The 12572-nt window shown below is 57.0% G+C and overlaps 1 protein-coding gene across 1 annotated transcript in view; it reads right to left on the reverse strand.

The window, feature by feature from the left end:
- The window catches only part of drap1 (DR1-associated protein 1 (negative cofactor 2 alpha)), a 31680-nt gene that overhangs the window by 12316 nt on the left and 6792 nt on the right, over positions 1–12572 (reverse strand). The window contains exons 2-3 of the mRNA XM_085976216.1: positions 5027–5099; positions 719–812 (exon numbers count right to left, since the gene is read on the reverse strand). Of these exons, the coding sequence (XP_085832342.1) occupies positions 719–812; positions 5027–5099 (167 nt within the window). The remainder of the gene's footprint in view (positions 1–718; positions 813–5026; positions 5100–12572) is intronic.

Below are 12572 nucleotides of genomic sequence, written 5' to 3' on the forward strand. Positions count from 1 at the left end.
TACAGAGTAAAGCTCCCTTTACACTGTCCCATCAAACATTCCCAGGGCAGGTACAGCACGGGTTAGATACAGAGTAAAGCTCCCTCTACACTGTCCCATCAAACACTCCCAGGGCAGGTACAGCACGGGTTAGATACAGAGTAAAGCTCCCTCTACACTGTCCCATCAAACACTCCCAGGGCAGGTACAGCACGGGTTAGATATAGAGTAAAGCTCCCTCTACACTGTCCCATCAAACACTCCCAGGGCAGGGACAGCATGGCTTAGATACAGAGTAAAGCTCCCAGGGCAGGTACAGCATGGGTTAGATACAGTGTAAAGCTCCCTCTACACTGTCCTGTCAATGCGTCTCAACCCGGACCCTTTACCGGCCCATGTGTGTCAATTGGCAATTAATTGGTGAACCAGGGGCAGTATTCGGTACTTGCCTCAAACGTATTTTGCGCTGCAGCAGACAGGAGAACATCGCCCACTCGGTGTGGGCTGGATTTGAGCCGAGGCAGAGGTGAAAGGTCGGAGGGTTGGTCAGTTATCGCCCTGTTCTCCTGCTGTGCTCTCCCACTGCCGGCCACGAGCTGGTGGAGGGGTGGAGATGCCCGGTGGGGAACCCCCAGACCTGGGCACCGCGTGGAGGGGGGGGGGCTATCGCGCCAAAGGAAGGCACGAGGGGTTCAAAGGGCGCGAGTGGAAAAGATAAAGGAGGGCGCAGTTTCCTTACAGGTGCGATGTGGTCATGGTTTTGGCATTTCGCGATTGAGTCACATGACAGGCCTTCGTGAGCAGCGAATCCAGGAACAGCTCCAACGCCCGAGCTAACCGGAGCGGGTTAAGGAAATCCTCCCAGAGCATGTGGACAGCGGCGGTTCTCCCGCGAAATGGCGCCGATGTGGATCCACGGTGCCCGCCGCCAGCGTTGCTCCGGCCGATGGGGCTCGTGAACCTAGGCGTCAGCCGCGACTCAGTGGGCAGCGCTCTCTCTCTCTCGCCTCGGAATCAGAAGGTCGCGGGTTCGAGACTTGAGCCCCCCCCCCACAATCCAGGCCGACACGCCCAGTGCTGGTGCTGAGGGAGCGCCGCACTGTCGGAGGGGCGGTGCCGAGGGAGCGCCGCACTGTCGGAGGGGCGGTACTGAGGGAGCGCCGCACTGTCGGAGGGGCGGTGCCGAGGGAGCGCCGCACTGTCGGAGGGGCGGTACTGAGGGAGCGCCGCACTGTCGGAGGGGCGGTACTGAGGGAGCGCCGCACTGTCGGAGGGGCGGTACTGAGGGAGCGCCGCACTGTCGGAGGGGCGGTACTGAGGGAGCGCCGCACTGTCGGAGGGGCGGTACTGAGGGAGCGCCGCACTGTCGGAGGGGCAGTACTGAGGGAGCGCCGCACTGTCGGAGGGGCGGTACTGAGGGAGCGCCGCACTGTCGGAGGGGCGGTACTGAGGGAGTGCCACACTGTCGGAGGGGCGGTGCCGAGGGAGCGCCGCACTGTCGGAGGGGCAGTACTGAGGGAGCACCGCACTGTCGGAGGGGCAGTACTGAGGGAGCGCCGCACTGTCGGAGGTGCTGTCTTTCAGATGAGACGTTAAACCGAGGGCCCCGTCTGCCCTCTCAGGTGGACGTAAAAGATCCCACGGGCGCGATTTAAAGACGAGGAGGGCGATTCTCCGCCGGTGCCCTGGCTAAAAGGAGTTCTCCGCAGTGTCCCTCAACCAACATCACAGAATCATACAGCACAGAAGGAGGCCATTCAGCCCATTGTGCCTGTGCTGGCTCTTTGAAAAGAAGTCCAATTAAGTCCCAGCCTTTTCCCCCATTACCCTGCAAATCAGTCCTCTTTAAAGTACCAACTGACATGAATCAGTCATTCATGAAAGAAAGACTTATGAAATAATACTGAGCGGCCTGCGGGTGGCGCTGTCCAGGGAGAGTATAAATACTCGGGCACGGGCCCAGCTTGCGCAGGACATTCTTAACAGGAACTAGTGAAGGACACAACTAGACCTCCATGTTGTAAAACAGTTGATTAAAGCCTTGTTTAACGCTTAGACCAAGTGCCTAGTAGTTTTCTTACATCACCAAGTCCAATTGCCTTTTGAAGGTTAATACAGAAACTTAATAGGAAGGCTAAAGGAATGTTGGCCTTTAATGCAAGGGGGATGGAGTATAAAAGCAGGGAAGTCCCGCTACAACTGTACAGGGCACTGGTGAGACCACACCTGGAGTACTGCGTACAGTTTTGGTCTCCTTGTTTAAGGAAGGATATACTTGCATTGGAGGCAGTTCAGAGAAGGTTCACTGGGTTAATTCCTGGGATGAAGGGGTTGACGTATATGAGGGAAGGTTGAGCAGGTTGGGCCTGTACTCATTGGAGTTTAGAAGAATGAGAGGGGATCTTATTGAAACATATAAGATTCTGAGGGGGCTCGACAGGGCAGATGCCGAGAGGATGATTCCCCTCGTGGGCGAATCTAGAACGAGGGGCCACAGTTTCAGAAAAGGGGTCGCCCATTTAAGACGGAGAGGAGGAGGAATTTCTTCTCTCAGAGGGTCGTGAATCTTTGGAATTCTTTCCCCCGGAGAGCTGTGGAGGCGGAGTCATTGAATATATTCAAGGCAGAGAGAGACAGACATTTGAACGACAGGGGGAGTCAAGGGTTATGGGGAGAGAGCGGGAAAGTGGAGTTGAGGCCAAGATTGGATCAGCCACGATCTTACTGAATGGCGGAGCAGGCTCGAGGGGCCGACTGGCCGACTCCTGCTCCTTATGTAATCTTCCACTGCCCTTTCAGATAGTACAATCCAGACCTTAACCCTGTGTGTGGAAAAAAAGTCTCATCTCCCCCTCTGGTTCTTTTGCCAATTATTTTAAATCTGTGTCCTCTGGTTACCGACCCACTTGCCCGAGGAAGCCCTTCCTCCCTACTTTCTCCAGCAGAAACACCTCATAAAATTGTGAGCCCCTCGATTACATCTCCCCTTAACCGTCTCTGCTCTAAGGAGGACAATCCCAGCTTCTCCAATCTCTCCACATCACTGAAGTCCCTCATCCCCTGGTATCGTCCTGGTTAAACCTCCCTCTGCACCCTCTCCGAGGCCTTGACATCCTTCCTAAAGAGCGGCGCCCAGAATTGGATGCAACACTCCAGCGGAGGCCGAGCCAGTGATTTGTAAAGGTTCAGCATGACTTCCTTGTTTTTGTATACAGTGCCCCTATTTCCAAAGCCAGGCATCCCATACACTTTCTTAACCGCCCTGCCACCTTCAAGGATTTGTGAATATGCACCCCCCCAGGTCCCTCTGCTCTTGCACCTCCCTCAGAATAGTTCTTCTTCTCAGGCAGTCCCTCAGAAACCGAGGATGACTTGCTTCCACATTAAAAATGAGTTCTCAGGTGACTGATGAGTCCAATGCGGGACCTACAGTCTCTGTCACAGGTGGGGCAGACGGTGGTTGAAGGGGCGGGTGGGTGGGGTGCTTGGGTTGACGTGCGCTCCTTGCGCTGCCTGCGCTTGGCTTCCGCTTGCTCCCGGTGAAGAGACTCGAGGTGTTCAGCGCCTTCCCGGATGCTTCTCCTCCACTTTGTGCGGTCTTGGGCCAGGGATTCCCAGGTGTCGGTGGGGATGTTACACTTTTTCAAGGAGGCTTTGAGGGTGTCCTTGAAGCGTTTCCTCTGCCCACCTGGGGCTCTCTTGCCGTGCCGGAGCTCCGAGTAGAGCGCTTGTTTTGGGAGTCTCGTATCGGGCATGCGGACAATGTGACCCGTCCATCGGAGCTGACGGAGCGTGGTCAAAGCTTCGATGCTGGGGAATGTTGGCCTGAGCAAGAACACTGACGTTGGTGCGCCTATCCTGCCAATGGATTTACAGGATCTTGCGGAGGCAGCGTTGGTGGTACCTCTCCAGTGCTTTGAGGTGCCTGCTGTACATGGTCCATGTCTCTGAGGCATACAGCAGGGCGGGTATCACTGCTGCCCTGTAGACCATGAGCTTAGTGCCGGGTTTGAGGTCCTGGTCTTCAAACACTCGCTTCCTCAGGCGACCGAAGGCTGCACTGAAGTTGGTGTTGGACTTCGTCGTCAACGTCTGCCCTTGTTGACAGTAGGCTCCCGAGGTATGGAAAGTGGTCCACGTTGTCCAATTTAGGTACCATTTAGATTATACTGCCCCTTCCATGTTTCTCCTACAGTGCATCACTTCGCATTAAATTATCCGCATTAAACTGCATCTGCCACGTGTCTGCCCATTTCACCACTCTGTCTATGTCCTGCTGAAGTCTGCTACTATCCTGCTCACTATTTACTATGTTGCCAAGTTCTGCATCATCCGAGAACTTTGAAATAGTGCTCCCTATACCCAAGTCCAGGTCATTTCTATACAACAAGAGAAGCAATGGTCCCAATACCAACCCCTGTGGACCCCATTACATACTTCTCTGCAATCAGGAAAACATCCATTCACCACTATCTGCCTCCTAATCCCCAACCAATTTTGTACCCAAGATACCACTATCCCTTTAATGCCATGTGCTTCTATTTTCCGAAAAAGTCTGTTACGCTGTACTTTATCAAAGGTTTTTTGAAAGTCCATATATACAACATCTACTGCACGACCTTTATCAACCCTCTTTGTTACTTCATCAAAGACCTCAATCAGGTTGGTCAGTCAGGGCTGTGGGGCAAAGGCGGGTGTTGTGGAGTTAGGTCACAGATCAGCCTTGATCTCATTGAATGGCGGAACAGGCTCGAGGGACGAAAAGTATCCCTCAATACCTCTGGTTAACAAAAATCTACCAAACTCAGATTTTAAATTATCAGCCGAGCGAGCATCAGCTGTCGTTTGCGGAGAGAGTTCCAAGCTTCTACCGCCTTTGTGTGTAGAAGTGTTTCCTAACTTCACTCATTTTTAGGCAATGTCCCCTAGTCCAAGACGAGGGCACTCAGACCTTGGAAACACCCAGTACCCGCCCCCACCAGGGGCCCAGCTAATTCAGAAGCGCGAGGGGGACATGGGAGTCAGGCTCGTACGGTTTGGAGGATACAGATTATGACGGGAACAGCAGCCGCTACTTTTCCAATCTCTTCATCAGTCTGCATAATCTTCTTTATTCTGGCCTGCAATTCAATAGGAATATACAATCAACCAGTGAGAGAGAAAGATTCCAACAACCCGAACCCTCCATTAGATTCCAGTCTCTGACTCACATCCGCCGACTTAGGTGAGACCAGGTTTCCCAGTGCTGACACTGGCCCACCCCCTGTCCCTCCGGCCCCTCAGACTCCTGACCATTGAGGCCTCCGGCCTCCCTCTACCTCCAGCCCGGCCTCACTGTCCCCAATAACATTTCAACAGAACGTCATTGGCTGTAAAGAGCTTTGAGAAAGATGCTGCAGAAATGCAAGTCTTTCTATCTTTTTCAACACTCCCAGACCCCTCCCTGTCCCACTATCCCCAGGGACCAGGTCCCCCTCTCTCTCTCTCAGTCTCTCTCTCTCTCCCCGTCTCCCTCTCTCTCCCAGCTCTCTCTCTCTCTGCCCCCTCCCCAATCTCTCTCTCACCCCCCAGTCTCTCTCTCTCTCTCCCCCAGTCTCTCTCTCTCTCTCCCCCAGTCTCTCTCTCTCTCTCTCCCCAGTCTCTCTCTCTCTCGCCCCCTCCCCCAATCTCTCTCTCTCTCTCACCCCCCCAGTCTCTCTCTCTCTCTCTCTCCCCAGTCTCTCTCTCTCTCTCCCCAGTCTCTCTCTCTCTCTCCCCAGTCTCTCTCTCCCTCCGTCTCTCTCTCTCTCCCCCCAATCTCTCACTCTCTCCCCCAATCTCTCTCTCTCCCCCAATCTCTCACTCTCTCCCCCAGTCTCTCACTCTCTCTCTCCCCCGTGTCTCTCTCTCTCTCTCCCGTCTCTCTCTCTCTCTCCCCCATTCTCTCTCTCTCCCCCCAGTCTCTCGCACTCTCTCCCCCCGTCTCTCGCTCTCTCTCCCCCCAGTCTCTCGCTCTCTCTCCCCCAGTCTCTCGCTCTCTCTCCCCAGTCTCTCGCTCTCTCTCCCCCAGTCTCTCGCTCTCTCTCCCCCAGTCTCTCGCTCTCTCTCCCCCAGTCTCTCGCTCTCTCTCCCCCAGTCTCTCGCTCTCTCTCCCCCAGTCTCTCGCTCTCTCTCCCCCCAGTTGCTCTCTCTCTCTCTCTCTCTCACCCCAGTCCCTCTCTCTCTCTCCCCCAGTCTCTCTCTCTACCCCCCAGTCTCTCTCTCTCCCCCCCGTCTCTCTCTCTCTCCCCCCCAGTCTCTCTCTCTCTCCCCCCCAGTCTCTCTCTCTCTCCCCCCCAGTCTCTCTCTCTCTCCCCCCCAGTCTCTCTCTCTCTCCCCCCCAGTCTCTCTCTCTCTCCCCCCCAGTCTCTCTCTCTCTCCCCCCAGTCTCTCTCTCTCTCCCCCCCAGTCTCTCTCTCTCTCCCCCCCAGTCTCTCTCTCTCTCCCCCCCAGTCTCTCTCTCTCTCCCCCCCAGTCTCTCTCTCTCTCTCCCCCCAGTCTCTCTCTCTCTCCCCCCAGTCTCTCTCTCTCTCCCCCCCCCCAGTCTCTCTCTCTCTCCCCCCCAGTCTCTCTCTCTCTCCCCCCAGTCACTCTCTCTCTCCCCCCCAGTCTCTCTCTCTCTCCCCCAGTCTCTCTCTCTCTCCCAGTCTCTCTCGCTCCCCCAGTCTCTCTCTCTCTCCCCCCAGTCTCTCTCTCTCCCCCCCAGTCTCTCTCTCTCTCCCCGTCTCTCTCTCCCCCAGTCTCTCTCCCCCACCCAGTCTCTCTCCCCCCAGTCTCTCTCTCTCTATCCCCCAGTCTCTCTCTCTGTCTGTCTCTCTCTCTCCCCCCAGTCTCTCTCTCTCTCTCCCCCCGTCTCTCTCTCCCTCCCCCCCAGTCTCTCTCTCTCTCTCCCCCCCAGTCTCTCTCTCTCTCTCCCCCCCCAGTCTCTCTCTCTCCCCGTCTCTCTCTCTCGCTCCCCCAGTCTCTCTCTCTCCTCCCGCCAGTCTCTCTCTCGCTCGTCTCTCTCCCCCAGTCTCTCTCTCTCCCCCCCAGTCTCTCTCTCTCTCTCCCCCCCCCCGTCTCTCTCTCTCTCTCCCCCAGTCTCTCTCTCTCTCCCCCCAGTCTCTCTCTCTCTCCCCCCCAGTCTCTCTCTCTCTCTCTCTCTCTCTCCCCCAGTCTCTCTCTCTCTACCCCCCCAGTCTCTCTCTCTCCCCCCCAGTCTCTCTCTCTCTCCCCCAGTCTCTCTCTCTCTCCCCCCCAGTCTCTCTCACTCTCTCTCTCATCCGCCAGTCTCTCTCCTCGCTCGTCTCTCTCTCCCCCAGTCTCTCTCTCTCCCCCCCAGTCTCTCTCCCCCCCCAGTCTCTCTCTCTCTCTCCCCACCAGTCTCTCTCTCTCTCTCCCCCAGTCTCTCTCTCTCTCCCCCCCAGTCTCTCTCTCCATCTCCCCCAGTCTCTCTCTCTCTACCCCCCCCGTCTCTCTCTCTCTCCCCCCGAGTCTCTCTCTCTCTCCCCCCAGTCTCTCTCTCCCCCCAGTCTCTCTCTCTTCGCTCCCCAGTCTCTCTCTCTCGCTCCCCCAGTCTCTCTCTCTCCCCCCCAGTCTCTCTCCCCCCCAGTCTCTCTCTCTCTCTCCCCCCCCCAGTCTCTCTCTCTCCCCCCCCCCAGTCTCTCTCTCCCCCCCAGTCTCTCTCTCTCCCCCCCCCAGTCTCTCTCTCTCCCCCCCAGTCTCTCTCTCTCTCTCTCCCAGCCTCTCTCTCTCCCCCCCAGTCTCTCTCTCTCTCTCTCCCCCGTCTCTCTCTCTCCCCCCCAGTCTCTCTCTCTCTCTCTCCCCCAGTCTCTCTCTCTCCCCCCCAGTCTCTCTCTCTCTCTCCCCCAGTCTCTCTCTCTCTCTCCCCAGTCTCTCTCTCTCTCTCTCTCCCCCAGTCTCTCTCTCTCTACCGCCCCCAGTCTCTCTCTCTCTCCCCCCAGTCTCTCTCTCTCTCTCCCAGTCTCTCTCTCCCCCCAGTCTCTCTCTCTCTCCCCCCAGTCTCTCTCTCTCTCCCCCCAGTCTCTCTCTCCCCCCAGTCTCTCTCTCTCCCCCCAGTCACTCTCTCCCTCCCCCCAGTCTCTCTCTCTCTCCCCCCAGTCTCTCTCTCTCTCCCCCCAGTCTCTCTCTCTCTCCCCCCAGTCTCTCTCTCTCCTCCCCCAGTCTCTCTCCCCCAGTCCCTCTCTCCCCCAGTCTCTCTCGCTCTCCCCCAGTCTCTCTCTCTCTGTCTCTCTTTCTCTCCCCCCCAGTCTCTCTCTCTCTCCCCCCCAGTCTCTCTCTCTCTTCCCCCCAGTCTCTCTCCCTCTCCCAGTCTCTCTCCCGCTCTCCCTCCAGTCTCTCTCTCTCTCTCTTCCCCCCAGTCTCTCTCCCTCTCCCCCCAGTCTCTCTCTCTCCCCCAGTCTCTCTCTCTCTCCCCCCAGTCTCTCTCTCTCTCCCCCCAGTCTCTCTCTCTCCCCCAGTCTCTCTCTCTCTCCCCCAGTCTCTCTCTCTCTCCCCCCAGTCTCTCTCTCTCTCCCCCCAGTCTCTCTCTCTCTCCCCCCAGTCTCTCTCTCTCTCCCCCCAGTCTCTCTCTCTCTCTCTCCCCAGTCTCTCTCTCTCTCTCTCTCTCTCCCCCGTCTCTCTCTCTCTCCCCCCAGTCTCTCTCTCTCTCCCCCAGTCTCTCTCTCTCTCCCCCAGTCTCTCTCTCTCTCCCCCAGTCTCTCTCTCTCTCCCCCAGTCTCTCTCTCCCCCCAGTCTCTCTCTCTCTCCCCCCAGTCTCTCTCTCTCTCCCCCAGTCTCTCTCTCTCTCCCCCCAGTCTCTCTCTCTCCCCCAGTCTCTCTCTCTCTCCCCCCCACTCTCTCTCTCTCTCCCCCCCACTCTCTCTCTCTCTCCCCCCCCACTCTCTCTCTCTCTCCCCCCCCACTCTCTCTCTCTCTCCCCCCCACTCTCTCTCTCTCTCCCCCCCACTCTCTCTCTCTCTCCCCCCCCACTCTCTCTCTCTCTCCCCCCCCACTCTCTCTCTCTCTCCCCCCAGTCTCTCTCTCTCTCCCCCCAGTCTCTCTCCCCCCAGTCTCTCTCTCTCTCCCCCCAGTCTCTCTCTCTCTCCCCTCGTCTCTCTCTCTCTCCCCCTCGTCTCTCTCTCTCTCCCCCTCGTCTCTCTCTCCCTCCCCCAGTCTCTCTCTCTTCCCCCCAGTCTCTCTCTCTCCCTCCCCCCAGTCTCTCTCTCTCCCTCCCCCCAGTCTCTCTCTCTCCCTCCCCAGTCTCTCTCTCTCCCTCCCCCAGTCTCTCTCTCTCTCCCCCCCAGTCTCTCTCTCTCTCTCCCCCCGTCTCTCTCTCTCTCCCCCAGTCTCTCTCTCTCTGTCTCTCTCTCTCTCCCCCAGTCTCTCTCTCTCTCTTTCCCCAGTCTCTCTCCTCTCCCAGTCTCTCTCTCCCTCTTTCCCCCAGTCTCTCTCCCCCCGTCTCTCTCTCTCTCCCCCAGTCTCTCTCTCTCCCTCCCCCAGTCTCTCTCTCTCTCCCCAGTCTCTCTCTCTCTCCCCAGTCACTCTCTCACCCCCCAGTCTCTCTCTCTCTCGCTCCCAGTCTCTCTCTCTCCCTCTCTCTCCCAGTCTCTCTCTCTCTCCCAGTCTCTCTCTCTCCCCCAGTCTCTCTCTCTCCCCAGTCTCTCTCTCTCCCCCAGTCTCTCTCTCCAGTTTCTCACTCTCCCTCTCTCCCCCAGTCTCTCTCTCCCTCTCTCTCTCTCCCTCTCTCTCCCAGTCTCTCTCTCCCTCTCTCTCCCAGTCTCTCTCTCCCTCCCCCCAGTCTCTCTCTCCCTCCCCCCAGTCTCTCTCTCCCTCCCCCCAGTCTCTCTCTCCCTCCCCCCAGTCTCTCTCTCCTCCCCCCAGTCTCTCTCTCCCTCCCCCAGTCTCTCTCTCCTCCCCCCCAGTCTCTCATCTCCTCCCCCCCAGTCTCTCTCTCCCTCCCCCCCAGTCTCTCTCTCCCTCCCCCAGTCTCTCTCTCCCTCCCTCCCAGTCTCTCTCTCCCTCCCTGCCAGTCTCTCTCTCCCTCCCTGCAGTCACTCTCTCCCTCCCCCCCAGTCTCTCTCTCTCCCCAGTGTCTCTCTCTCTCTCTCCCCCAGTCTCTCTCTCTCTCTCTCCCCCAGTCTCTCTCTCTCTCCCCCCCAGTCTCTCCCTCCCTCCCCCCAGTCTCCCTCTCTTTCTCCCCCCAGTCTCTCTCTCTCTCCCTCTCTCCCCCCAGTCTCTCCCTCCCTCCCCCCAGTCTCTCTCTCTCTCTCCCCCAGTCTCTCTCTCTCCCCAGTCTCTCTCTCTCTCCCCCCAGTCTCTCCCTCCCTCCCAGTCTCTCTCTCCTCCCAGTCTCTCTCTCCCTCCCCCAGTCTCCCTCTCTCTCCCCCCAGTCTCTCTCTCTCTCCTCTCTCCCCCCAGTCTCTCTCTCCCTCCCCAGTCTCTCTCTCTCTCTCCCCCAGTCTCTCTCTCTCATCCCCCAGTCTCTCTCTCTCTCCCCCCCAGTCTCTCTCTCTCTCCCCCCCAGTCTCTCTCTCTCCCCCCCAGTCCTCTCTCTCTCTCCCCCCCAGTCTCTCTCTCTCTCCCCCCCCAGTCTCTCTCTCTCTCCCCCCCAGTCTCTCCTCTCTCTCCCCCAGTCTCTCTCTCCCTCCCCCAGTCTCTCTCTCTCTCCCCCGTCTCTCTCTCTCTCCCCCCAGTCTCTCTCTCTCCCTCCCCCAGTCCAATTCCAATTCAAATGCTTTATTGGCATGAAAGTTTACAGAGAACCATATTGCCAAAGTCTCTCTCTCTCTCCCCCCCAGTCTCTCTCTCTCTCTCTCCCCCAGTCTCTCTGTCTCTGTCTCTCTTTCTCTCCCCCAGTCTCTCTCTCTCTCCCCCCCAGTCTCTCTGTGTCTCTCTCCCTCTCCCAGTCTCTCTCCTCGCTCTCCCTCCAGTCTCTCTCTCTCTCTTTCCCCCCAGTCTCTCTCCCTCTCCAGTCTCTCTCTCCCTCTTTCCCCCCAGTCTCTCTCTCTCTCTCCCCCAGTCTCTCTCTCTCTCTCTCCCCCCAGTCTCTCTCTCTCTCCCCCCAGTCTCTCTCTCCCCCCAGGTCTCTCTCTCTCTCCCCCAGTCTCTCTCTCTCTCCCCCAGTCTCTCTCTCTCTCCCCCCAGTCTCTCTCTCTCTCCCCCCAGTCTCTCTCTCTCTCCCCCCAGTCTCTCTCTCTCTCTCCCCCCCAGTCTCTCTCTCTCTCCCCCCCAGTCTCTCTCTCCCCCCCAGTCTCTCTCTCTCTCCCCCCCAGTCTCTCTCTCTCTCTCCCCCAGTCTCTCTCTCTCATCCCCCCCAGTCTCTCTCTCTCTCTCCCCCAGTCTCTCTCTCCCCCAGTCTCTCTCTCTCTCCCCAGTCTCTCTCTCTCTCTCCCCCAGTCTCTCTCTCTCTCTCCCCCAGTCTCTCTCTCTCCCCCAGTCTCTCTCTCTCTCCCCCCCGTCTCTCTCTCTCTTTCCCCCCAGTCTCTCTCCCTGTCTCTCTCTCGCTCTCTCCCCCCAGTCTCTCTCTCTCCCTCCCCCAGTCTCTCTCTCCCTCCCCCCAGTCTCTCTCTCTCTCCCCCAGTCTCTCTCTCCCCCCAGTCTCTCTCTCTCTCCCCCAGTCTCTCTCTCTCTCCCCCAGTCTCTCTCTCTCTCCCCCAGTCTCTCTCTCTCTCCCCAGTCTCTCTCTCTCTCCCCCCCAGTCTCTCTCTCTCCCCCCAGTCTCTCTCTCTCTCTCTCCCCCCAGTCTCTCTCTATCTCCCCAGTCTCTCTCTCTCCCCCTAGTCTCTCTCTCTCTCCCCTAGTCTCTCTCTCTCTCCCCCCAGTCTCTCCCTCCCCCCAGTCTCTCTCTCTCCCTCCCCCAGTCTCTCTCTCTCCCTCCCCCCAGTCTCTCTCTCTCCTCCCCAGTCTCTCTCTCTCTCTCTCCCCAGTCTCTCTCTCTCTCCCCCAGTCTCTCTCTCTCTCCCCCAGTCAGTTCAGTTCAGTTCAGTTCAAATGCTTTATTGGCATGAAAGTTTACAGAGAACCATATTGCCAAAGCTTACATTGCAAAAAGGTACAGTTTTCCAACATTCTGTAGGTGTCAATCGATTTGACATTTGTTGGTATATACAATATTACTTTTAAACAATATTAATTTTAAACAGTCTTTCTACTTCATTTGGTACGTTCAATATTAATTTTAAACAGTCTTACTTTAAACAGTCCTCAGGTTGTGACATGTTGTTACATATTTAGCCCCAAGGTATGGTCTGTCTCCTTCTCCTAGGACTAATCTCAATTTTGACAGATCATCCAATTCCTTGAAATCTGGGGTTGTTTGGCTTAGCGTGTTGAATAATATGTTTCTTGATGTGTTGAATTTTTCGCATTTTAGAGGAAATGCATTTCTGTTTCAACCTCGCCAGCCAGACATTGATCGCATATTCTATTCTCTCTAGGCTGCAGGATTTCTTGTATCTGCCTTTTTCAATTTCCAGTTGTGGTCGCTTAGTCTGTACCTGGTGAGGGTCTGTCTCTGTTTTGTGTCTCTGATGGTCGTGAGGTAGTCTGCCAGTTTATATTCTCATTTTAGGGCCCGGTAACATTCTAATCTGCTT

Source organism: Somniosus microcephalus, unplaced genomic scaffold (genome assembly GCF_052327205.1).
Source record: "Somniosus microcephalus isolate GS21.2 unplaced genomic scaffold, FLI_Smic_1.0 unresolved_chr2, whole genome shotgun sequence".
Lineage (NCBI taxonomy): Eukaryota > Metazoa > Chordata > Chondrichthyes > Squaliformes > Somniosidae > Somniosus > Somniosus microcephalus.